General features: G+C 45.1%; 1 protein-coding gene across 4 annotated transcripts in view; it reads left to right on the top strand.

The window, feature by feature from the left end:
• The window catches only part of SPO11 (SPO11 initiator of meiotic double stranded breaks), a 358,551-nt gene that overhangs the window by 291,540 nt on the left and 41,279 nt on the right, over positions 1–25,732 (top strand). For all 4 annotated transcript variants that reach the window (XM_029614938.1, XM_029614929.1, XM_029614946.1 and 1 more), the window contains 2 exons: positions 5,117–5,216; positions 24,261–24,298. In XM_029614938.1, coding sequence (XP_029470798.1) covers positions 5,117–5,216; positions 24,261–24,298 — 138 coding nt within the window. The remainder of the gene's footprint in view (positions 1–5,116; positions 5,217–24,260; positions 24,299–25,732) is intronic.

Genomic DNA, 25,732 nt, shown 5'->3' with positions numbered 1-25,732 from the left:
GGCAGTTTGTTGGTGTATTTTAAAAAAAGTTAGTCTCTGTTACATGTTACATTGCTTATGGCCGTCAAAAATACGACATGAATTTTAAAAATCATAAAAACTAGTCCAGCAAGAAAATATATGTATGCGAGATTGTTTTAAAATTTCACAATTATTGTAACACAAAATTGGCCATTTCTCAAAAACCTTACGTGATGTACAAATTTTGAAGTAATATCTGTCATCAGCATCATAAAATCTATTTGGAACACCAAAAAGCCTGAAGGGAACAAAAACATTGTTTACCAGTGTTTTAAGTGGTTACACGAGTAAATGTTATTTGCCTATCTTCCTTTGGAATTTGTCGGCTTTAATGCGCGCAGCAAAGCAGGTTTTAAAACATGCATGTGTGAAGGAAATAGCTAATTTGCCCAATCTCTCTTTAGGTCATCCAGACCCCTCTGATTCTTCTGCCTGCACTCCCGCAGTTTACCTAGACTTCTCACCCAGTCATTTTAGGATTAAAAAGAGTTTTCTTCAGACATACCTCAACAGCAGAAGCAAATAAGCGTGAGTAATAGCCCGATGTGTGCTGCAAGCATGGGATTTAAAATGGAATTTACGCACATAAATGTAGCACCCCCCTCCCTGCCAAAATGCCCCTGATATGCCATTACTCCACCCCTTTTATCCATGCATTGGGTTTTAAATATATCCAAAGCAGAAAGCCTGTGAGGGAGTCAGTTGGACCGTTAGATGATCGAGGGGTTAAAGGGGCACTTAGAGAAGATAAGGCCATCGCGGAAAGATTAAATGATGAAATGATTTCTTTGCTTCAGTGTCTACTGAAGAGGATGTTGGGGAGGTACCCGTAATGGAGAAGGTTTTCATGGGTAATGATTCAGATGGACTGAATCAAATCACAGTGAACCTAGAAGATGTGGTAGGCCTGATTGACAAACTGAAGAGTAGTAAATCACCCGGACCGGATGGTATACACCCCAGAGTTCTGAAGGAACTAAAAAATGAAATTTCAGACCTATTAGTAAAAATTTGTAACCTATCATTAAAATCATCCATTGTAACTGAAGACTGGAGGATAGCAAATGTAACCGCAATATTTAAAAAGGGCTCCAGGGGCGATCCGGGAAACTACAGACTGGTTAGCCTGACTTCAGTGCCAGGAAAAATAGTGGAAAGTGTTCTAAACATCAAAATCACAGAACATATAGAAAGACATGGTTTAATGGAACAAAGTCAGCATGGCTTTACCCAGAGCAAGTCTTGCCTCACAAATCTGCTTCACTTTTTTGAAGGAGTTAATAAACATGTGGATAAAGGTGAACCAGTAGATATTGTATACTTGGATTTTCAGAAGGTGTTTGATAAAGTTCCTCATGAGAGGCTTCTAGGAAAAGTAAAAAGTCATGGGATAGGTGGTGATGTCTTTTCATGGATTGCAAACTGGCTAAAAGACAGGAAACAGAGAGTAGGATTAAATGGACAATTTTCTCAGTGGAAGGGAGTGGACAGTGGAGTGCCTCAGGGATCTGTATTGGGACCCTTACTTTTCAATATATTTATAAATGATCTGGAAAGAAATACGACGAGTGAGATAATCAAATTTGCAGATGACACAAAATTGTTCAGAGTAGTTGAATCACAAGCAGATTGTGATAAATTGCAGGAAGACCTTGTGAGACTGGAAAATTGGGCATCCAAATGGCAGATGAAATTTAATGTGGATAAGTGCAAGGTGATGCATATAGGGAAAAATAACCCATGCTATAATTACACAATGTTGGGTTCCATATTAGGTGCTACAACCCAAGAAAGAGATCTAGGTGTCATAGTGGATAACACATTGAAATCTTCGGTTCAGTGTGCTGCGGCAGTCAAAAAAGCAAACAGAATGTTGGGAATTATTAGAAAGGGAATGGTGAATAAAACGGAAAATGTCATAATGCCTCTGTATCGCTCCATGGTGAGACCGCACCTTGAATACTGTGTACAATTCTGGTCGCCGCATCTCAAAAAAGATATAATTGCGATGGAGAAGGTACAGAGAAGGGCTACCAAAATGATAAGGGGAATGGAACAACTCCCCTATGAGGAAAGACTAAAGAGGTTAGGACTTTTCAGCTTGGAGAAGAGACGACTGAGGGGGGATATGATAGAGGTGTTTAAAATCATGAGAGGTCTAGAACGGGTAGATGTGAATCGGTTATTTACTCTTTCGAATAGTAGAAAGACTAGGGGGCACTCCATGAAGTTAGCATGGGGCACATTTAAAACTAATCGGAGAAAGTTCTTTTTTACTCAATGCACAATTAAACTCTGGAATTTGTTGCCAGAGGATGTGGTTAGTATAGCTGTGTTTAAAAAAGGATTGGATAAGTTCTTGGAGGAGAAGTCCATTACCTGCTATTAAGTTCACCTAGAGAATAGCCACTGCCATTAGCAATGGTAACATGGAATAGACTTAGCTTTTGGGTACTTGCCAGGTTCTTGTGGCCTGGATTGGCCACTGTTGGAAGCAGGATGCTGGGCTTGATGGACCCTTGGTCTGACCCAGTATGGCATTTTCTTATGTTCTTATGTTCTTAACTCCATGCAGTCTCATATATGTGTGTATATAGCTATGTGGAGAACTACTACAGTATTTTATAATCTGATTACACGTGAATACCTCAGTGCATTGAAAGCACATACTTTTCCTATCTATTTTATAAACATACATGTATATATTTTATGCACAAAAGAAAAATAACTTACTTGCATAAAACCCTGATTTATATATGGAAGCTGGTATATTTTAAAACATGTGCATGTAATTGAAATCACCAGTTTGCCCATACCTCCACCAGTTCACCCATTCTGTCTACTGCTCATTGAGACTCTCCTAATATTTTATCCAGACCTCCTACTCAACAATAGCAAACAGACAAGACTAATATTAATTGCATTACATAATTATCAGATGTAAAATTGCGCAAATAAGTTACTAAATGTATTAACGTAAATCTCTTATAAACTAGCAACTTACTTGAGTTCCTCTTGGCCCTGCTCTAGAACATCCTAAAATGGCCCATTTTGGTAAATGTGCATACGAAAGCAAAATTATGTATGTATTTTTAATGTTTATAAAATAGCATATATGTTAGTTCAAGCTACTTAAGCGTGTATATGCTACTTTTATGCAAGTTACTCCTTTTGAAAATTACCTCCTATGCATACACAGCTATTCCTCTAATCACCAGGACTGTCCAGAAGGTCCTTTGGGTCAAGGCAAAGATAATTCTTGTATCACAAGCCTGGCCACAGCAAGTGTGATATCCATATCCGTCCATTTGTCATTTCAGACTCTGGATGCATTGGGAATGTCTCAGACTGTCATAACACAGGAGGAAGGCAGGGTCTGCCATCCAAATTTGCCATTGCTAGCCTTCACTGCAAGGATGTTGAGCACACAGTAGTCTTCTCCTTACTTCTCCTCAAAAAGGTGGAGGCTGTTCTGATTTTTAATAGGACAACTTCAACCAGAAGATCCTACAGTTTCAGATGGAAGAGGTTCTCAACTTAGTGTAGGACCAGCTTTTGGATACCTTCTCTGGTAGTTCAAGGACTTTCTTCAGTACTTATTCTGCCTCTCGTCCTAATGCCTTAGCACATTTTCAGTCAAAGTTCATCTCAGTGTTATTGCTGTGCATCACCAGCAAGTGGAAGGGGCTCTGATCTCTCTTGGGACCTCAGTGTAGTCATAGCTCAACTAATAAACCTGTAAGAGAGCCCTGGTCTATTATCTACCCAACTTCACCATCAAGCTTCTCAACTATTCATGACCTTTGATCCCAGTAGATTGAGAAGGCCAGTTGCTAAACAACTCTGCAGTTGATTAGAGCAGTGGTTCTCAACCAGTGTGTCGGGACACACTGGTGTGTCACTAAGGGGTGGAAGGTGTTAAGTACTAACTCAGCTTCCGGTGTGTTACCAAAAAATTGACCTAGAAAGCCTGTGCTTTCTATAACAGTCACATTGCTTGCTGCATGAGGAGAGTGCAGAGTAAGGAACTGTTACTTAAAATTCCTCATCACCGCTCCTTGTGGATCTCCCAGTGGCCCTTCCTATGTTCTGTCTAGGTCTCCTAGTGACCTAGCTCTCCTGTGTATCCCTTGCCCTGCTCCCTGTTGCAGTTTTGCCCTGTCTTCTTTCTTTGTCCTCCCTGACTTGCCAGTATGCTCCTTGTTCCTGTGAGTACCCTGTTGCTGACCTGGTGCATTGCCCTCCAGATGACCTGCCAGCCACCAGCACCGGATGCTCAACTCAAAGGGAAGATGGTTGGTCAGGCAGAAAATCAATGCCAGTTCTGCCAGCTCCTGATCCCTGCAGAAGATTTTTTTTTTTTTATTTAAATTCTTTTAATATACCGATGCTCAAGACCAGGTCTTATCGTACCGGTTTACAATGAACTAGGGGGAAAAACCAGTTAACAATGGAAGCAAGAAATTACATTATAACAGGGAATGTGGAACTAGGTTGTTAGAGAAAAGGATAGGTTAAACAATTTCTAACTGGAGAACAAAGCAAATAAGCAGAAACGTGAGTGTTTACATGGTAAGCATTATATACAAAATTACGTGGTGTGTAATATAAGGCAAGTTATATTAAAGTGCAGTTAGTCGAGAAATAGTTCCTTTTTTGAGTTGCTGAAGGAGGACGCAACCGCGGGGTATGTAACTGTGGGGGTGATCCTGCGGTTTCTTCAGGGGTATGCTTGGGCGAACAGCCAAGTTTTTAATTTTTTTCTGAAAGTGATATGGCAATGTTCCTGGCGGAGATCTGGCGGAAGAGAGTTCCAGTGATGTCTGTACCTGTACAGAATTAGGTTTTTGTTGAGTTTTATAATAATTTTAAAGTTAATTAAAAACTTTAATTTTAAAGTTTTTTTTATAATTTTATTGTATGTTTTATTTAAATTTTTATTGAAGTGTTTTTTTTTAATTAATATTATGTCACCTTGAATCTCTGAAATGGGGCAGTTGATAAATGTAATAAATAAATAAAACTAAATACTTTTTCCTTTTTGTAATTGAAAATTTTATACTTTTTGCTGTTTTTATTTTCTCATTTTGTCTAGGGAAAAGGAATCCCAGATCTGAATACAAGGCTGTTAGTACGAAAACTCTGGGATACATTTCATATTCCTATTTTTACACTTGTGGATGCAGATCCATACGGTAAATTATTATAATTATTTATAAAATGGGTCATGTCTGGCCATATACATAATCAGACTAAAAAATATGTATATATGTTTGTGTATAGATATATATTGAGATACATATTCAGTAAGCCAGCATGTGGACAAGTTATCTTTCTAAAGTTAGCTGGATAATTTGTCCCTGATATTCAGGTGGATAAATGTCCTGCTGAACATGCTTATCTAAAGTTATTTGGCTATATGTTGCTGAATAACTTAATAAAAAAAACCTTTCTAGCTATGTTTGAATATAACCAGTTATGTTTTTATGTTATCTGGCCTTGTTTGGCCAGATAACTTGCTACTTAGATATCTTCAAAGATATCCAATTAATTAGCACTGCAAAGTTAAAAAAAATGTAAAGTGGGCCTGTTACCCAATTCCATCCCTCCCACCTTCATTTATGAAAATTTCATAAAAGACCCCTTCCCCATTTCATTGTTAAAATTGTTCTCACAGGACAAGCAGGATGGTAGTCCTCACATATGGGTGACATCATCAGGATGGAGCCCAATCACGGAAAACGTCTGTCAAAGTTTCCAGAACTTTGATTGGCCCCTACTGGGCATGCCCAGCATGGCACTAACCCTGCAGCCAGCAGGGGTCCCCCTTCATTTTTCTTTTTTCCGCACAGCAGTAGCCTCACGGTTTAGGAGCTCTGAAGTGATTCCTGACAGGAATTTTCCTCACGGAATTATTCAAAGTTAAATTGCCCCACAGGGGTCCCTCCTCTAACTTTTCTTCGACCGCAGTACTCCGGTAAGTTTTTCTCCGTTTTCCATCGTTTACCGTCGAGTTTGGCCCTTGCGGCCTATTGGCCGTCGACTGTACCGTGGCTCTATTTTTTTCAATGGCCATGGTGTCGGGGTTCCGTCAGTGCCCAGACTGTACTCACACCATGTCTATCACAGACCCCCATGGAGTCTGTGTAATGTATTTGGACCATGAGCATGATGTCCTGACTTGCACCAAATGTGCCCTCATGACACCAAAAGGTCGCAAAGCCAGAATGGAGAAGATGGAACTCCTCTTCCGTGCTCAGTCCCCGACTCCGTCCATTGCATCGACGTCATCGGAACCGGCACCATCAACTTCGCACCAGCATCGACCACCGATCGGTGACCGACCACCATCGACGTCTTCACGGCCATCGACACCCGCTACTCCCCCTCAGGATCGAGGAGATCGCAGGGAGAGACATTGTCATCGACATCACAAGACTCGGACCGTCAAGGGAGCGAAGTCATCGACCTCGCCACCGTCCGAGCCACTGTCGAAGAAACCACTGACCATTCCTGCGACTGGGTCATCGAGGCCATCCTCACCCGATCAGGGTTTGGGAGCCGCGATTCCGCCTGTAAAGGTGGTCCCTCCGGCTGTGCCTCTGCCTCCCTCTTCTTTACTGGAGCCGGGGCTGCTTGCTCCAGGTCTCCGAGAAGAACTGGACCGGCTGGTTCAGGAGGCCATCAAAAAGGCGATGCAATGTCTCCAGGTTCCTCCGGCACTGACACCATTGGCGCCATCGATGCCTGCACCGATGCCTTCCATGCCATCATTGGTGCCTCCGGCAATTCCTTCGATTTTTTTCGGAGCCTCGCCCGGGGCCTTCAGGTATCCAACCCCCTTCTCGTCCTACAGGACAGTCTGCTGATCCTTATGATACTTGGGGTGATGATACTTCAACAGACACCGATGACTTACCTTCACCACCTTCTCCTACTGAAAGTAGAAAGCGTTCTTCTCCAGAGGACCTCTCATTCATAAATTTTGTGAAGGAAATGTCTGAGTTGGTTCCTTTTCAACTTCAGACGGAACAGGATGACAGGATGACAGGCACCAAATGATGGAGTTACTCCAATTTCTGGATGCCCCCAAGGTAATCACCTCTATTCCCATTCATCAAGTACTTCTTGATCTTCTCAAAAAGAACTGGGAAAATCCTGGATCAATTGCTCCAGTTCACAGGAAGACTGACACTACATACTTAGTTCAGTCAGCCCCAGGTTTTCAAAAATCTCAGCTCGACCACCACTCAGTTGTGGTAGAGTCAGCTCAGAAGAAGGCGAAAAGGTCAAAACCTCACTCATCTGCTGCTAAGGAATAAAAGTTCACTCATCTGCTGCTAAGGAATAAAACCTCACTCATCTGCTGCTAAGGAATAAAAGTTCCTAGACAACATTGGTCGATGAGTGTTCCAAGGAGCCATGCTCATCTCCAGAATTGCTGCCTACCAGCTTTATATGACCCAATATAATAGGGCCATCTTTAAACAGATACAGGAACTATCTGAGTCCCTACCTGAACAATTCCAAGATCAGCTACAAACCCTTGTTAACAGGTTTTGAGGCAGGAAAACATGAGATTCGAACATCTTATGACATATTCGACACCTCTACCAGAGTGTCTGCAGCTGCCATTTCAGCAAGACGGGGGGCCTGGCTCAGATCTTCTGACCTTCGCCCAGAAGTGCAAGACTGGTTGTCCAACCTGCCGTGAGTGGGAGATAATCTGTTCAGTGAACAGATTCAACGAATGGTGGCTGAATTAAAAAACCATCATGAGACCCTTAAACAGCTCTCTTCGATGCCGTCAGACTTCTCCTCAAGGCAGCCCTTCAGGAAGGACTCTAAGAACTCTTTCTACCGTCCAAGGAAGGCCTACCCACCACCAGCAAGGTCCTGTACTATGAGAACTTATCAGAAGCCTCAACCTTGCCAAGTCCAAAAGCAGAAACCACAAGCAGCTCCCCAGCCAGGACCTGCTTCAGGCTTTTGACTTTCGCTTGGAGAGCAGCAGCCATATTCCTCTTCCAAACATACCAGTGGGAGGTGGATTGTGCCACTTTCTCAACATGTGGCAGTCAATCACAACCGACCAATGGGTATTGGCAATCATTGCTCAGGGTTACCATCTGAACTTTCTCGCCCTGCCACCGGACTCCTTACCTCTTCAGACGTGGAGATCGTCCGACCACTCCATTCTTCTGGAACAAGAGGTCTCCCTCCTTCTCCAATCAAGAGCAATAGAACCCGTTCCGTACTTGCAGCAAGGCCTAGGGTTCTATTCCCGGTACTTTCTGATCCCCAAAAAATCGGAGGGTGTTTGTCCAATCCTGGACCTATGTGCTCTCAAAAAGTACCTCCAGTGGGAAAAGTTCAAGATGGTTACCTTGGGATCGCTTCTACCTCTTCTACAAAGAGGAGACTGGCTCTGCTCTCTGGACCTCCAAGATGCATACACACACATTGCGATAACTCCAACTCATCGCAAATACCTGAGGTTTTTAGTAGGCCCCAAACACTATCAATACCGAGTGCTTCTGTTCGGCCTGGCATCTGCACCACGAGTCTTTACCAAATGTCTCGTAATTGTCGCAGCTTTCCTCAGAAAAGAAGGTGTTCACATCTACCCCTATCTGGACGACTGGTTAATCAGGGCTCTAACCCAACAAGCGGCTCGGTCGTCCCTCGATTTGACTCTAGACACTCTAATTTCACTAGGATTTCTCATCAATTACGAGAAATCCTATTTAGTCCCATCTCAAACCTTGTCGTTCATTGGGGCAGATTTGGACACCTTGCAGGCAAAAGCTTTTCTACCTCAACAACGAGCGTTAACTCTCGTGTCTCTCGCTCACCAGTTACAGTCTCAGAATACTGCAACTGCACGCCAATTTCTCATCCTCCTGGGTCACATGGCATCCTCAGTCCATGTCACACCAATGGCCCGCTTGGCCATGAGACTCATACATTGGACTCTGAAGTCACAATGGATTCAAGCTGTTCAGCCTCTGTCGAACATTGTCCACATCACCGTCTGTCTCTCGCTTGGTGGAAGAATCAGAACAATCTCCTCCAGGGATTGCCCTTTCATGTGCCAGATACTCAAGTCATTCTCACCACCGATGGTTCCAACCTCGGGTGGGAGCCCATGTGAACGATCTGCAGACACAAAGATTTTGGTCTCCAGAGGAAGCCAAACACCAGATAAATTTCCTGGAGTTTCGAGCAATGTGGTATGCTCTCAGAGCTTTTCAGGATTGCCTTTTCAATCAAGTCATCCTGATTCAGACGGACAACCAGGTAGTCATGTGGTACATCAATAAGCAGGGAGGCACAGGCTCCTTTCTTCTGTGTAAGGAAGCTGCGCAGATTTGGGCGGAAGCTCTCTCCCTCTCGATGTACCTCAGGGCCACCTACTTGCCGGGAGTGGACAATGTTCTAGCAGACAACCTGAGTCGTGTCTTCCAACCGCACGAGTGGTCTCTCAACCTCTCGGTAGTGAACTCCATCTTCCGACAATGGGGTCATCCTCAGACAGACCTCTTTGCGTCCCCTCAAAACCACAAAGTGGACCATTACTGCTCCCTCATCCCCAGCAAAGGCTCTCAGCCCAGAGATGCATTCTTCCTCTCATGAGCAACTGGTCTGCTTTATGCATTCCCTCCACTTCCTCTTCTCTCGAGGACTCTCGTGAAGTTACACCAGGACAAGGGAAACATGATCTTGATAGCACCTCACTGGCCACGCCAAGTGTGGTTTCCAATACTACAGGATCTCTCCATCTGCAGGCACATTCCCTTGGGACAGGACCCGCTTCTGATCACTCAAAACAACGGGAGCCTACGCCATCCCAATCTTCAGGCCTTGTCCCTGATGGCATGGATGTTGAAAGGTTAATTCTTCAACCACTTAACCTTTCAGACCCAGTTTCCCGTGTCTTGATTGCTTCACGGAAGCCTTCCACGAGAAAATCTTACTCCTATAAATGGAAAAGGTTCACATCATGGTGTGCTTCTCAGTTCCTTGATCCCTTTTCCTTTTCTTTGGCATCTGTCAAGTCGGGTCTCAAGACATCTTCTATTAGAATGCATGTCAGTGCGGTAGCCGACTTCCACAAAGGTATCGGGGATGTCCCTATCTCAGTACAACCCCTTGTAACACGCTTTCTGAAGGGCTTGCTCCACATCAAGCCACCTCTACGTACTCCGGCCCCTTCTTGGGGCCTTAACCTGGTTCTTGGTCGGCTCATGAAACCACCATTCGAGCCTCGTCACTCCTGTGATCTGAAATATCTCACATGGAAAATGATTTTCCTTTTGGCTATCACCTCAGCTTGCAGGGTAGTGAGTAACAGGCCCTAGTTACCTATCCGTCTTACACTAAACTCCTGCAGGATCGGGCAGCATTCCGCACTCACCCTAAATTTTTACCTAAGGTAGTTTCGGAGTTTCACATTAATCAATACATCATACTACCTACCTTCTTTCCCAGGCCCCATTCCAATCCAGGGGAACAGGCTCTGCATACCCTTGACTGCAAACGGGCTCTAGCTTTTTATCTAGACCGTACAGTTGCCCACAGGACGAGCACTCAGTTATTCGTCTCGTTCCACCCCAACAAATTAGGGCAACCTGTGGGTAAGCAGACTCTCTCCTCCTGGTTGGCGGACTGCATATCTTTTTGCTATCAGCAAGCAGGCATTCCTTTTCAAGATCGTGTTAAAGCACACTCTGTGAGGGCCATGGAGACTTCAGTAGCACTCCTACGATTGGTGCCACTTCCTGACATTTGCAGGGCTGCCACCTGGAGTTCTCTCCATACTTTCACAGCCCACTATTGCTTGGACAAAGCCGGAAGATAAAATTCCGTCTTCAGCCAGTCTGTCCTGCGTAACCTATTTCCAACGTGACGTACCAACACCCTTCCACCTACCCGGTGGGGTTCAGGATGCCCTCTAACAAATTCCACCCCAGTTGTTGTGCCTGTTGCACGCCGTTGGGTACATTTGGTGCATGTTCGGAGATCCTCAGCTCGGTACTCACCCATATGTGAGGACTACCATCCTGCTTGTCCTGTGAGAAAGCAAATGTTGCTTACCTGTAACAGGTGTTCTCACAGGACAGCAGGATGTTAATCCTCATGAAACCCACCCGCCGCCCCGTGGTGTTGGGTTCGTAACGTTTTATTATTTTATTTTTCAGCACTGCCTGTAGCTTTCAAATAAGACTGAAGGGGACCCCTGCTGACTGCAGGGTTAGTGCCATGCTGGGCATGCCCAGTAGGGACTAGTCAAAGTTCTGGAAACTTTGACAGAAGTTTTCCGTGATTGGGCTCCATCCTGATGATGTCACCCATATGTGAGGACTAACATCCTGCTGTCCTGTGAGAACCCCTGTTACAGGTAAGCAACATTTGCTAAATCAGGCTGCCCGCTGCCCGCTGCCACCCTTCACTCACCCACAATCCCTAAGCCTTGGGCCACTTCTCCTCATCCCCCTGGACCCTTCTCACCCTTTCCCGACCCTAAGAACCCCAGTCAGGAGTGAGGTATGCACTTACCTGCTTCTGGTGCTTCCAGTGCTGCTCCTTCAGATACAGTGCTGGAAGAGTATGCTACCCGCAATTTACGTTTGCTGTCCTAACCCAAATTACAGTAGGAATCAGTGAAAAATTGAAAGATACCTAGGAACTTTCACTTTGCAGTTACCCTGAGATTGTTGTGGATTAGTGGGTGGGGAGAAGGCCAGGGTAGAGGTATGCACACAAACTTTCTCCTCTCTTGCATACTGTAACAAACTCATATACATACATACTCATTCTCACATGCTCTCACACACCACTCTCACTTCTCTCTTCCAAACAGTCAAGCCCACGTATTTCTCTCTTTTCCACATACATGCCCACTCCCACAGTCCCTCATACCCTCACACTCACATGGCCACTCTCACGCAGACTTGCCTATTCACACACTCATTTCCTCATATACACATACATGCTCACTTTCACACACTTCTCTCCCTCTCTTTCTCCCACTAACTTGGACCTACAAGTGACAGCAGCCTCCTCCATTAGTCAATGGAGCTCCTGTTTCTTCCTGCCTTGTAGGGTTATGCTGCCTCGCTCTTTTCTATTCTGTAGAATATTAATCTGACATTGCCCTGCTCCAACTTCCTGCTTCATGGAAGAATGCTCTGATGCTGCCCCATCCCTTCTTTGGGCTACACAGCTGCCTTCTTCCTGTCCACATGGGTCTAGATGACTTCCTCTTCTGAGCCCGCATAGGCTATGTTGGGTCAGATCAAGGTTCATTGAGCCCAGCATCCAGTCTCTGATAGTGGCCAGTCTGGGTCACAAGTACCCGGCAGATCTGTTTCAACACTACCATGCTGCACCTATTCCAGCAGAATGTCAGCAGCCTCTCTCAACCACAACAGAATGGTTGTCACAGGCAATGGCAACTATAGCAAGTCATCTAACAACTGCAGAAGAAGGAAGTATGAGTCAAAGAACGTATGAGCATTGTAAATAACCCTATTTGATTTTATAACCCTATATGTTGTCAAATAACCCTATCTGATTTAATAACCCTATATGTTGTTAAATTCCTACAGTATCTCTCTATTCTCCCAGTTTGATCTTCCTTGTTCATTGTAACTGCTTCTTCATTTGCACAGGTTCCAGTTGTAATTTTTTGCAGGCCCCTTGTTCTACTGTAAACCAGCATGATGTGATTATATCATGAATGCCGGTATATAAAACCCCTAAATAAATAAATAAATAAATAAATAAATAAAATGTAGGAACTTTCTCACTAAAATTACTCCAGTGATCACTACAGCTTCATTATTTCTTTCATCACTGTCTATAAAATACTGCAACGCACAGTCTATAAGGCAGAAAACACCAGTAGTTGTTGACCTACTTGATGATAAAAAAACCTGATCTTTTATTATTCACTGAATCATGGTTAACTGATACTGACACGGTTGTTATAAACACTATGGGGTAGATTTTCAAACCGCGCGATTTGGCGTACTTTTGCTGGCGCATCAGGCGCAAGCAAAAGTACGCGGGATTTTAGTAGATACGCGCGTAGCCGCTAAAATCCTGGATCGGTGCGCGCAAGGCTATCAATTCCGTATAGCCGGCGCTCGCCGAGCCGCGCAGCCTACCCCCATTCCCTCCGAGGCTGCTCCGAAATCGGAGCGGCCTCGGAGGGAACTTTCTTTTGCCCTCCCCTCACCTTCCCCTCCCTTCCCCTACCTAACCCACCCACCCGGCCCTGTCTAAACCCCATCCTTACCTTTGTTGGGGGATTTACGCCTCCCGGAGGGAGGCGTAAATCCCCGCGCGCCAGCAGGCCGCTAGCGCGCCGGGACGCGACCTGGGGCAGGTCCGGAGGGCGCGGCCACGCCCCCAGACCGCCCCGGCCCGTAACCACGCCCCGGCCCCGCCCCTGACACGCTCCCGACACACCCCCAAAACGGTGCTGCGCTCGGTCCCGCCCCCGACACGCCCCCGACACGCCCCCCTCCGAAAACCCCGGGACTTACGCGAGTCCCGGGGCTCTGCGCGCGCCGGTAGGCCTATGTAAAATAGGCTCACCGGCGCGCAGGGCCCTGCTCGCCTAAATCCGCCCGGATTTGGGCGGATTTAGGCGAGCAGGGCTCTTAAAATCCGCCCCTATATGTCCACCTGATTATACTGCCTTCTCTATTTCTAGGACGAATCAAAGAGGGGGAGGTGTTTTAGCGTTAATTAAATCAACACTTTGTCCAGTACAAAAGTCAGTTTCAGTAACAGAACCGTTTGAATTTTTAATTATAAATATGAATTCTCTAAATTTAGCATTGTGCTATTGTCCTCCAAAAACAATAGAATACAATCTATCTACTTTTCTGGAAATCATTACTTCTCTCCCTTTACTACCCCAAACCAAATGTGCCTGATACTTCACTTTCAATGCATATCCAGCATAGCTCTCTGCTTCAACGGCAGGGGAGAAGAAAAAAACTGATACCTCACGCATATCCAGCATAGCTCCCTGCTTCAACGGCAGGGGAGAAGATAAACAACCAATAAGGGCTGTATAACATAATCTGGGTAAAAACAAATAAGCATGGGTGTAGCTTGCTTATTGCGGCGGTTACTACCCCTACTACCACTAACTACTCAAGCTAGATATTTCACTTGGATGCAGCTCCATCACCGCTCTCTACATTAATGGTGGGGGTGGAAGGGAATTAGAACCAAGAGCTAAGAGAAACAGATAAGTATGAGAGAAGAAATGAGGGAAGCTTGCTGGGCAGACTGGATGGGCCATTTGGTCTTCTTCTGCCGTCATTTCTATGTTTCTATATATGTTTCTATGTTTCTATGTTTCTATAAATTTAAATGAAACAATTTTAATGGGCGATTTCAATTTACATATTAATTCAGAAAACCTTGCTACCTTCACTACTGTTTTTCTCGAAGCCATGTCAGGTTTGGGCTGGCATCAGTTAATTAAAGACCCCACTCATACAAGAATAAACATTCTCGACTTAGTATTTTTTAACCCTTCACACATAACAATTCCAGTTGAAGATCTTGTCATTCAACCCATACCCTGGGCGGATCATTATTTGATATCTTATATCATTAAATTTTTAGAACCTAAAAGGAAAAATAATACGGTTACACATATAAAGAAAAGGTAATGATTCAGATGGACTGAATCAAATCACGGTGAACCTAGAAGATGTGGTAGGCCTGATTGACAAACTGAAGAGTAGTAAATCACCTGGACCGGATGGTATACACCCCAGAGTTCTGAAGGAACTAAAAAATGAAATTTCAGACCTATTAGTAAAAATTTGTAACTTATCATTAAAATCATCCATTGTACCTGAAGACCGGAGGATAGCAATTGTAACCCCAATATTTAAGAAGGGCTCCAGGGGCGATCCGGGAAACTACAGACCGGTTAGCCTGACTTCAGTGCCAGGAAAAATAGTGGAAAGTGTTCTAAACATCAAAATCACAGAACATATAGAAAGACATGGTTTAATGGAACAAAGTCAGCATGGCTTTACCCAGGGCAAGTCTTGCCTCACAAATCTGCTTCACTTTTTTGAAGGAGTTAATAAACATGTGGATAAAGGTGAACCGGTAGATATAGTATACTTGGATTTTCAGAAGGCATTTGACAAAGTTCCTCATGAGAGGCTTCTAGGAAAAGTAAAAAGTCATGGGATAGGTGGCGATGTCCTTTTGTGGATTGCAAACTGGCTAAAAGACAGGAAACAGAGAGTAGGATTAAATGGGCAATTTTCTCAGTGGAAGGAAGTGGACAGTGGAGTGCCTCAGGGATCTGTATTGGGACCCTTACTTTTCAATATATTTATAAATGATCTGGAAAGAAATACGACGAGTGAGATAATCAAATTTGCAGATGACACAAAATTGTTCAGAGTAGTTAAATCACAAGCAGATTGTGATAAATTGCAGGAAGACCTTGTGCGATTGGAAAATTGGGCATCCAAATGGCAGATGAAATTTAATGTGGATAAGTGCAAAGTGATGCATATAGGGAAAAATAACCCATGCTATAATTACACAATGTTGGGTTCCATATTAGGTGCTACAACCCAAGAAAGAGATCTAGGCGTCATAGTGGATAACACATTGAAATCGTCGGTACAGTGTGCTGCGGCAGTCAAAAAAGCAAACAGAATGTTGGGAATTATTAGAAAGGGAATGGTGAATAAAACGGAAAATGTCATAATGCCTCTGTATTGCTCCATGGTGAGACCGCACCTTGAATACTGTGTACAATTCTGGTCGCCGCATCTCAAAAAAGATATAATTGCGATGGAGAAGGTACAGAGAAGGGCTACCAAAATGATAAGGGGAATGGAACAACTCCCCTATGAGGAAAGACTAAAGAGGTTAAGACTTTTCAGCTTGGAGAAGAGACGACTGAGGGGGGATATGATAGAGGTGTTTAAAATCATGAGAGGTCTAGAACGGGTAGATGTGAATCGGTTATTTACTCTTTCGGATAATAGAAAGGCTAGGGGGCACTCCATGAAGTTAGCATGGGGCACATTTAAAACTAATCGGAGAAAGTTCTTTTTTACTCAACGCACAATTAAACTCTGGAATTTGTTGCCAGAGGATGTGGTTAGTGCAGTTAGTATTGCTGTGTTTAAAAAAGGATTGGATAAGTTCTTGGAGGAGAAGTCCATTACCTGCTATTAAGTTCACTTAGAGAATAGCCACTGCCATTAGCAATGGTAACATGGAATAGACTTAGTTTTTGGGTACTTGCCAGGTTCTTATGGCCTGGATTGGCCACTGTTGGAAACAGGATGCTGGGCTTGATGGACCCTTGGTCTGACCCAGTATGGCATTTTCTTATGTTCTTATGTAGAAGTCAGTAGAGGTACTCACAATAGATGGTTCCTGGAGAGAGAGAGAGAGACCCGAGAAACAGGTCTAGTAGTAGTCAGGCATGTAGGTCCTTTGAGGAGTGGATAGCCGGGAATGCAGGAGAGCCCCTGAAGAGCAGGTACTCAGAGTGTTAGATGCCAAGACCAAAGTCAGGAACAGGAAGTCCTTGAATGAGGTGGATTCAGCAAAACGGAACTCCTTGCTAACTCGAAGAAGGCAAGGGCCGGGCAGATTAAATACACTAGCAGATTGACGTCATCGGGAGGGGATGCCCTCAAGGTTCCCGCCATGATGTGTTCAAAGGAGGCCCTTGCGTGCGCCTAAGTAATTCCAAGTCTAAGATAGCGGTCGGCAGCCCCACGCTGTCCCGGGAATGCCGGAGAGGTCGACAGGGATTAGCAGAGACCGCCATTCTTCCCAGACATAACGATGCAGGGAAAAAAGAGGTGAGCTTGAGAGGTCGCAGCCGTCTGCGACCAACAGGCATAACAGTACCTCCCCTTCTTAGGGCCCCTCCCCGGGGTTTTTGGCTTCCTGGGATGTGACCTGTGGAATTGTTGGATAAGCTCCTTGTTGAGGATGTTACATGCAGGCTCCCAACTATTTTCCTCAGGACCAAATTCTTCCCAGGAAATAAGATACTCCCATTGTCTGCAATGTTTTTCTCACATCAAGGATGTCTTCCACCTGATTTGTGATGTCTTCTTCGGCAGAGAGAGGCTGGGGTTCAAGTGTCTTCCTGGAGAATTTCAACAAAATGAGTGGCTTCAGAAGGGAGATGTGGAAAGCATTATGTATTCTGAGTGCCGGTGGTAGCTTCAAACTGTGCGTGACTGGACACAGGTGGCGGAGAACTGAAAAAGGTCCTATGTACCTAGGCGCAAATTGAACCGATGGTAGTTTAAGGCGGATGAAGCGGGTACTAAGCCATACCTTGACTCCAGGTTGTAACTGTGGAGCGGCTCTGTGATGGGCAACAAAGAACTTCTTGGCCTGTTGTCCAGCCTTCTGGAGAAGTCGTTTTGTGTGTTCCCACAACTGATGTAATTCTTGCGCTGATGCCTGGGCTGCAGGAGAAGCTACAGATGATGGGATTGGTAGCTGAGGTAGCGGCTAACATCCGTAAATTAGTTGAAAAGATTATGACCCATTTGAAGCAGACTGATGAGAATTCAGTCCGAATTCTGCCCAGGGGAGCAAGTCAGATCAGTCGCTTTGTCTGGAATTAACAAAGACCCGGAGAAACTGTTTTAGTGTGTGGTTTGTTCTCTCCGTCTGTCCGTTGGCTTGTGGGTGGTAAGCTGATGTAAGATCCAATGAGATGCCAAATTTCTTACACACAGGGATCTCCAAAACTTAGCCATAAACTGAACCCCTCTGTCCGAGAGAATATGCTTAGGCATGCCATGTAGACTGAAGATGTGATGGATGAACAAGCTTGCTAATTCCGGGGCAGACGGTAAGCCGGGTAGTGCCACAAAATGTGCCATTTTAGAAAAGCGGTCAACGGTGACTCAGATGGTATTATTGCCGTTGGACAAAGGCAAATCAACGATAAAGTCTGTGGCAATGTGTGTCCATGGTTCACTAGGAGCGGACAGTGGTTGGAAGAGTCCCCAGGGATGGCCAACCGGAGGTTTCTGTCTTGCACAGGTAGGACATGACTCCACGTAGGCCCGTACATCTTCTTTCATACTGAGCCACCAATAGTATCTTTGTAAGGTAGTGAGTGTTCTGGGCTGTCCAGGGTGGCCTGCAAGCAGTGAGTCTTGGGCTCATCTGAGGATTTTCTCCCTGAGAGACTGAGGTACCACTGTCTTTCTTGCTGGAACCGTGTGTGTGATTGAGAGAAGTACCCTAGTAGGGTCAATGATATGTCGTGGTGTGTCTGGGACGTCCTCTGGAGTGAAGGAATGGGAAAGAGCATCTGCCCGGGTATTCTTGTCCGCTGGATGATACTTCAATATGAAATCAAATTGATTAAAAAATAGAGACTAGCGAGCTTATCTATAATTCAAGTGTTGCGCATGACATAGGTATTCAAGATTTTTGTGGTCGGTTGTGCACCTTAGAGCCATGGGCGCCATTCTTCGAACGCCAATTTGATGGCAAGTAGCTCCTTGTCTCCTATCCCATAATTTCACTCGGCAGGAGAGAAACATCAAGAGAAGAAGGAGCAGGGATGTAAAGTGTGGGTGTCACTGTGTTGACTAAGGACAGCATCAACTCCGACGTCCGAAGCATCCACCTCGACAATGAATGGTCGTCGGGGATTTGGATGGCATAGACATGGTTCCTGAACAAACACTTCTTTAAGTTTCTGAAAGGCGTCAACAGCTTCTGTAGACCACTGAGAGGGATTGGCTCCCTTCCGCGTCATGGCTGTAAGAGGCGCGGTCAAGGTGGAATAGTGATGAATGAAGGACCTATAGTAGTTCGTGAATCCGAGAAATCTTCGCAGAGCCTTAAGGTCAGTCCCAGATGCTTTTGTTTTTTTGCAGGTCCATTTGGAATCCCTGGCTGGATACCACATAGCCAAGAAAAGGAATGGATTCCTGGTAGAAAGAGCATGTCTCTAATTTGGCGACATCTACTTGATGGCTCTGTAGGTTTTGAGAGAAAACTAGTATATCTTCGAGATACACTACTACACAGCTGTACAACATGTCCCTGAAGATTTCATTCATCATGTTTTGAAATACAGCTGGGGCGTTGCAAACGGCACGACTAAATATTCAAAATGGCCGTTGCGGGTATTAAATGCTGTTTTCCATTCATCGCCCTGGTGTATTCGAACCAAGTTATATGCCCCTCTGAAGTCTAGCTTTGTGAATATTTTGGCCCCTTGGAGCCGATCAAATAGTTCAGAAATCAATGGCAATGGATAGCGGTCCTTCAATGTGATCTCATTCAAGCCGCAGTAGTCTATACATGGGCAAAGGGATCCATCCTTCTTACCCACAAAAAAGAATCCGGCTCCAGCTGGAGATTTAGAAGGCTGAATAAAACCCTTCGCCAAGTTCTCTTGAATATAGGCTGACATAGCCTGGGTTTCCGACAGAGAAAGTGGGTACACCCTTCCTCTGGGAAGTTTGGAATAAGGTACTAAGTTGATGGCACAATCAAAGGATCAGTGAGGGGGCAGAGTATCTGCTGCCTTCTTAGAGAATACGTCTTGATAGGATGAATATTGCTGAGATAGGCCCAGAAGGGAGGTGGTAGTGGTTAGACATGGCATGGGAGTGACCACTTGTAGGCATTTTCCATGGCAATTCTTCCCATTGGGATAGTTCCAAAGTGTTCCAATCAAACTGGGGTGAGTGCGTCTGTAACCAAGGTATCCCAAGTACTACCGGGTGTATAGCTTTATCCAAGACTAGGAAGGAGATAGTCTCCGAGTGGAGCGACCCTGTGCAGAGAGAATAGGTTGAGTAGAATAAGTGGCCTCACCAGGAAGTGGCTTGCCATGTATGGATGATAGCAGCAGTGGCGTAGGTATCTGGACAGTGGGGATTCGTAGGTGCTCTACGAGATGTCTGAGTATGAAGTTTCCCCTGGCACCGGAGTCTACTAGGGTTAATGTGTGGAATTCGAGAGTATTCAAAATGATGGAGACTGGAAAAGTCAGTGGAGGAGATGGAGAAGTTAGACCTAGGAGGAGTCTTTCGGCGGATCCTAGTTCTGTGAGTTTCCCGAACAGATAGGACAGGAGGGGACTGCATGGCCAGATTGCCCACAATACATGCAGAGGCCTAATCTTCTACGATAATGCCTCTCCTTGGCTGTTAGGTGTCTGCGGCCTAGTTGCATGGGTCCTTCCTCCTTGATACTGGGTAAGGCCATGGTCTGCGTAACCGGTGTGGGACGAGAGCATGAAACTCCTGGTGTCATCTTCTTAGGACCCTTTACCTCTTGCGAATGCTCACGCAGACGCCAATCAATTCATCCCGCAAGATCAATAAGAGAGTCCAAGGTATCAGGGAGCTCACAAGCTGCTAATTCGTCTTTGATGCGATAGTTAAGATCTTCCAGAAAAATAGTCCGCAGACAGCCCAGGTCCCAAAGTAACTCAGAAGACAACATAATCAGTCAGAGGTTTGGTACCTTGTTGAAGGTGTAGGAGTGCAGATCCAGCGATGGTCTTACGAGTGGGGTCGTCAAACACAGAATGACATAGAGTGAGGAAACTTGTCAAATCACTGAGGATTAGATCATTATGCTCTCAGAGAGGAGAAGCCCAGGCCAGGGCTTTCCTGTCTAAAAGAGACAGGATGTACGTAGTTTTGGACACTACGTCTGGGAAATAGGTAGGCTGAAGGGAGAAGTGCATACAGCACTGGTTCAGGAAGCCTCTGCATAATAGGGGATCACCTGTAAAATGAGTGGGTGCAGGCAAGGGCACAGAAAGTCTTACAGGTCCAGCAGGTGAAGAGGCAGTAGCCTTGTTAGGCAGAGATGCAGCGTTCAGTCGGGAACTTAACTAATTGAAGGCATTAGCCAGAGTCTCTAATGTCCTTTGCTGTTCCTCCAGACTCTGGGCCAGGCCAGGGATGGCCTGGAGGGCTGAGACCTGAGCCGGGTCCATGGAGTTAGCAACCTGTTATGTTTTTGTAAGAATGTGTACCCTGGGCTGAGATGAGAGGTGTCTACGCCCACAGGGAGGAGCCCTGTGAGCCTCACCGTCAGCAGGCATAGTCTCAGTGGCATGGGACACAGCTAGAAGTAGAGACTTTATTAGGAAGGAAGGAAAGGTAATGTCCACAGAGTTGGAAATGTAATAGTGCAGTCCTGAGCAATGGGGAATACCCAGAGAAAAGCCACAGGTGAGAAGATCCAGTAGTGGCCCGCGGAGCGGGGTATGCCGAGGATATCTGTACAGTAGATGTTGAAGAACTGGTAGCGATGCCGTAACCCGGAAGTGGCTCTCATAGTTGATGTGTCGATACCCTGCAGCGCAGGAAAGCTGAATAGCTTCTATTGAAGAAAGGCGGTAGTGGCCCGAGACTCGGGGTACACCGCGGGAAATCCTCAGTACAGTTCATACAGTAGAAGTCAGTAGAGGTACTCACAATAGATAGTCCTGGAGAGAGAGAGAGATCCAAGAAACAGGTCTAGTAGTAGTCAGGCAGGTAGGCCCTCCGAGGAGCGGATAGCCGGGAACACAGGGTAGCCCCCGAGGAGTGGGTACTCAGAGCATTAGATGCCAAGACCAAAGTCAGGAACAGAAAGTTCTTGAATGAGGTGGATTCAGCAAGACGGAACTCCTTGCTAACTCGAAGAAGGCAAGGGCCGGTCTGATTGATGTCATTGTGAGGGGATGCCCCCGACGTTCCTGCCCTGAAATGTTTAAAGGAGGCCCTCGCGTGCACGTGCGTGCCTAAGTAATTCCAGGTCCAAGATGGTGGTCGGCAGCGCCCATGCTGTCCCGGGAACGCCGGAGAGGTCAGCGGGGATTAGCAGAGACTGCCGTTCTTACCAGATTTGACGGTGCAGGGAAAAAAGAGGTGAGCATGAGAGGTCACAGCCATCTGCGACCAACAGGCATAACATTGTGAACTGAAAGAGAGTCATTTGTGGTCCAGTGTGGGGTTGAATCCAGAATGAGCCAGGAATAGAAGCATCATTGATGGTTCAGTATGGTGGGTACTTTCCAGTTGGATATAATACCTGTCCATGGTTGCCACCTCTGCCTGTGTCTCTCTACATAGGGCATGGGGCTTGTTGATTCTGTGATTTCTGAATTTGAGGATGAGCTTCTCCCTGGTTAACATTCCTAGTCTGCTCCTGTACTGATGAGTCAGGTCCTTGTAGTACACCGACAATATCATTGAATAAAGCTCTAATCCAACTGCAGTGATGCTCTCCCTTGCGGACACTGTGGACTCTCTATGAAACCAGCACCGTTCTTTCCTCTCATGTTCCATCTCAGTGTGTATAGCCATCCATCCCGCTATCACACTGGCCTTGGTGAGTTCCAGTGTGATGGTGGAATTGTCTGTCATTGTATCCATGATGGTGGTGGTAACTCTGTAGGTAGGTCAGTGTCGTGATCTGGAGCCTCCATCACCCACACTGGCACCTGGAGAACTGCTACCTGTACTGGTGCCTGGTGTAACTAGTACATCCTGGCTATCTGTAATGAATGTGTCTGGCAACGGGAAGAGCATGACCATCTAATTGTCTGCCAATGTGCTGGTGAAGGGAAGACTTCAATAGTCCAGAAAACCTCACCAGCTTTCACTGATTATGTCCACTCCATAAAGCTTGCTTATGTTTAGACAGAACAATACCTGATCATGTACTGGACACATGATAGCAAACACACCGAATCAGCACAAGTTTGAAACTTGTAAGCAGTAGGCCTATCTTTAAGGCTTCAGCCCTGGCTACTTTGCAGCTTTCTTTTTTCCTTTCTTTTTAAGTTTCATAATTATTGTATTTTTTATTTAAAAAAGCAAGAAAAACATATTCCACTGGTTCCCAAACCTGTTCTGTGGGACCTCCAGCTAGTTGGGTTTTCTAGATATCAACAATAAATATGCATGAGATAAATTTGCATGCAATGGAGGCAATGCATGCAAATCTTTCTCATGTATATTGCATGTGGATATCCTGAAAACCCGACTAGCTGGGGGTCCCTCAGGACGGGTTTGGGAACTTTTGACTTATAGTATACATTTTTTGAAAAATGAAAGATACAGGAAACAATAGAGAGTAAAGATAATCAAGTTATCACCATTATCAATGTTACCAGTCTACAAATTACAAATAAAAGAGTACTCAATACCCAAAAAAATGAAAACAAACTTACATTAATGTAACAAATAGGAAAGAAGGTATGTATCTTAATAGGCCATTGACATTCGATGAGGACCCTCTCACAAGGAGACTTGGATGGAATCATTAGTGGTAGAGGAAAGTTGGCAGCTGGTTTCTGTACAATCTTGGTACTCAGGAAAGCAGTTAGCTGAGAAGGTTCATAAAATATCTACCTGACTGAAAGATATTTAATCACACATTTACAGGGAAAATTGAGAGAGAAAAGTCCCCCAATGTACAGAACTCTATGTCTTAATGAAAGGAATTGGTTCTGCTTTTTTAATGTGGTCTTGGCTACATCTGGGAATATTCTTACTTTCCAGTTTATGAATTGGTATTTGAGAAACAGTCAAAGGACCCTGCCCCTATCTGGATCTAACATGAAATTTGCAATTAATGTAGTTTGAACAGACTTCTCCTCTTCTTCCCCTGTATTATATTTAGAAAATCAAATGAGAGTTATGTATTGTATAACTGAGACTACTGTCCTTTTTCTTGATAAAAAGAAGACAATAATAGGCTCTAGATATTGGTGGAAGAGACTGTTAAGGTATTTTCAATATTTCAGACATACATCTCCAAAGCATTTCCAATGGTGGAGACGTGACCAGACGTGACCAAAATTAATGAACCTCAATGTTCAGCATCTAACCATGTCATAATTTCTTTCAGTTTTCTTACATTTTTCTTCTACCAAATCCAATCACTTGTTATTGACTTCCACATTACCTTCAGGCTCATATGTCTTGGCAGTTGAGTTGTGCAAATGAGCAGATAAATTATGCATTTGCAATATAAAGGATATCTCCAAGCCTGCAATTACATCCCACAAATTGGTAAAACTGTTTTTTGGTTTAATTAGAGTTACATTTAAAACTGGGAAAATCATTTGTACGTCTTTCATAAACATTTGTAATTCAATTACCATAAACATATACAAAGTGGACAAGCAGAATAAAATATTAATTTACCTTTGTGTAAAGCAGGCATAGAAATAATGTGCATCTACAAGTACGGATCTGTGGTAAGTAAAATTAATTTCATGGTTTACCATTTGAATATAATTATCACTCTATGTATGTGTGTATGTATATATGTGTGTGTATATATATATATATATATATATATATATATATATATATATAGTTATGGTTTGTGGATATGTGGACCCCTGGCCCGAGGTGCGAGTTGGGGCTCCTCCCCACAGCCTGTGGGGAGGAGCCCCACGGGTCCGCACTGTTAGGAGGCAAGGTATTAATGCCGAAGTAAGCTCTGGGCATAGTTGTGGGGAGATCCCCAGGGACCAGGAGGTGACCCTCGCAGGGTGAGAGACAGACAGCACTTGGAGTGAGACCCTGTAGAGAGGGAAGTGCCAGACAGACCGCGGAGTGGAGAGTGCAGGAATAGCCAAGCCGTAGGTTCTCTGGGAAGACAGCCCTGGGAGGCGGAGCAGCAGTTAGTGCGTGTAGACTAGAAGGTACAGGCCAACCCATGAGGCAGGGAAGCCCGGACCACGTCTCAGCTGCTTAAGGAGACAAGATCCAGGAAATTGGAGGTGAACCGGTTGACTAGTAGAAAGGCAAGCCCGAGGATCAGGGCAGCTTACAGTAGTCCAGTATCCCGAGGCAAGCCTCGCTGAGCGAGGAAACTCAAGATAGTCTCTTGAATGATGAGCGCAACCCAAGTTGCGGGAGAGCACGGCCAGTCTTGAGGAACATGGGCGCAACTCCGAGGAGCGGGGAAGGCTAGTTGAGGAAGTCACAGGTTGCCGCGGTGTTCCAAGGGAGACCTGAATAGTAGGAGCCAGCAGCAGAGTAGAACCCAAGAGGCACAGGGCCAGCCCGAGAAGCGGGGTAGGCCAGGGGAGTGAGTCCCCATAAGAGCGCACATGATCCCCGAGGAACGGATGCCAGACAGGGTCCAAGGGCATGGCAGGTAGCGGCGGCATCTCAGGAACACGAAGCAGAAGTTGAGGACACATATGGGACTTGTTACCAAGTCTGCTTGCTGGGAGCAAAGGTGGAGCTTAAGTACAGGAGTGGTTGGCATGGAACTGCTGAAGGAGATCTTGTCTAGGATATTAGCCATGGGTTCCCAGCTGTTCTCCTCAGGGTCAAAACCCTCCCGTGAGAGGAGGTATTATCATTTCCTTCCATGCTTCCAGATATCCAGGACCTCCCAAACTTGGTACGTGACATCAGCCTCTGAAGACAGTGGAACAGGGTCTGGTGGCTTCTTGGAGAATCCAGAGAGAATCAGAGGCTTAAGTAGAGAAACGTAAAAAGCATTGTGAATCTTGAGTGATGATGGCAATTGTAACCGATAGACGACAGATCCCAGACAACATAACACTGAAAAGGTCCAATGTATCTTGGGGCAAAACGGGCTGATGGCAGCTAAAGGCGAATACATTTCATTCTGAGCCATACCTTATCTCCAGGTTGAAACTGGGGTGCAT

The sequence above is a fragment of the Rhinatrema bivittatum genome, chromosome 1, assembly GCF_901001135.1.
Source record: "Rhinatrema bivittatum chromosome 1, aRhiBiv1.1, whole genome shotgun sequence".
Taxonomy (NCBI): Eukaryota; Metazoa; Chordata; class Amphibia; order Gymnophiona; family Rhinatrematidae; genus Rhinatrema; species Rhinatrema bivittatum.
This window is presented reverse-complemented; position numbering and strand designations above follow the sequence as displayed.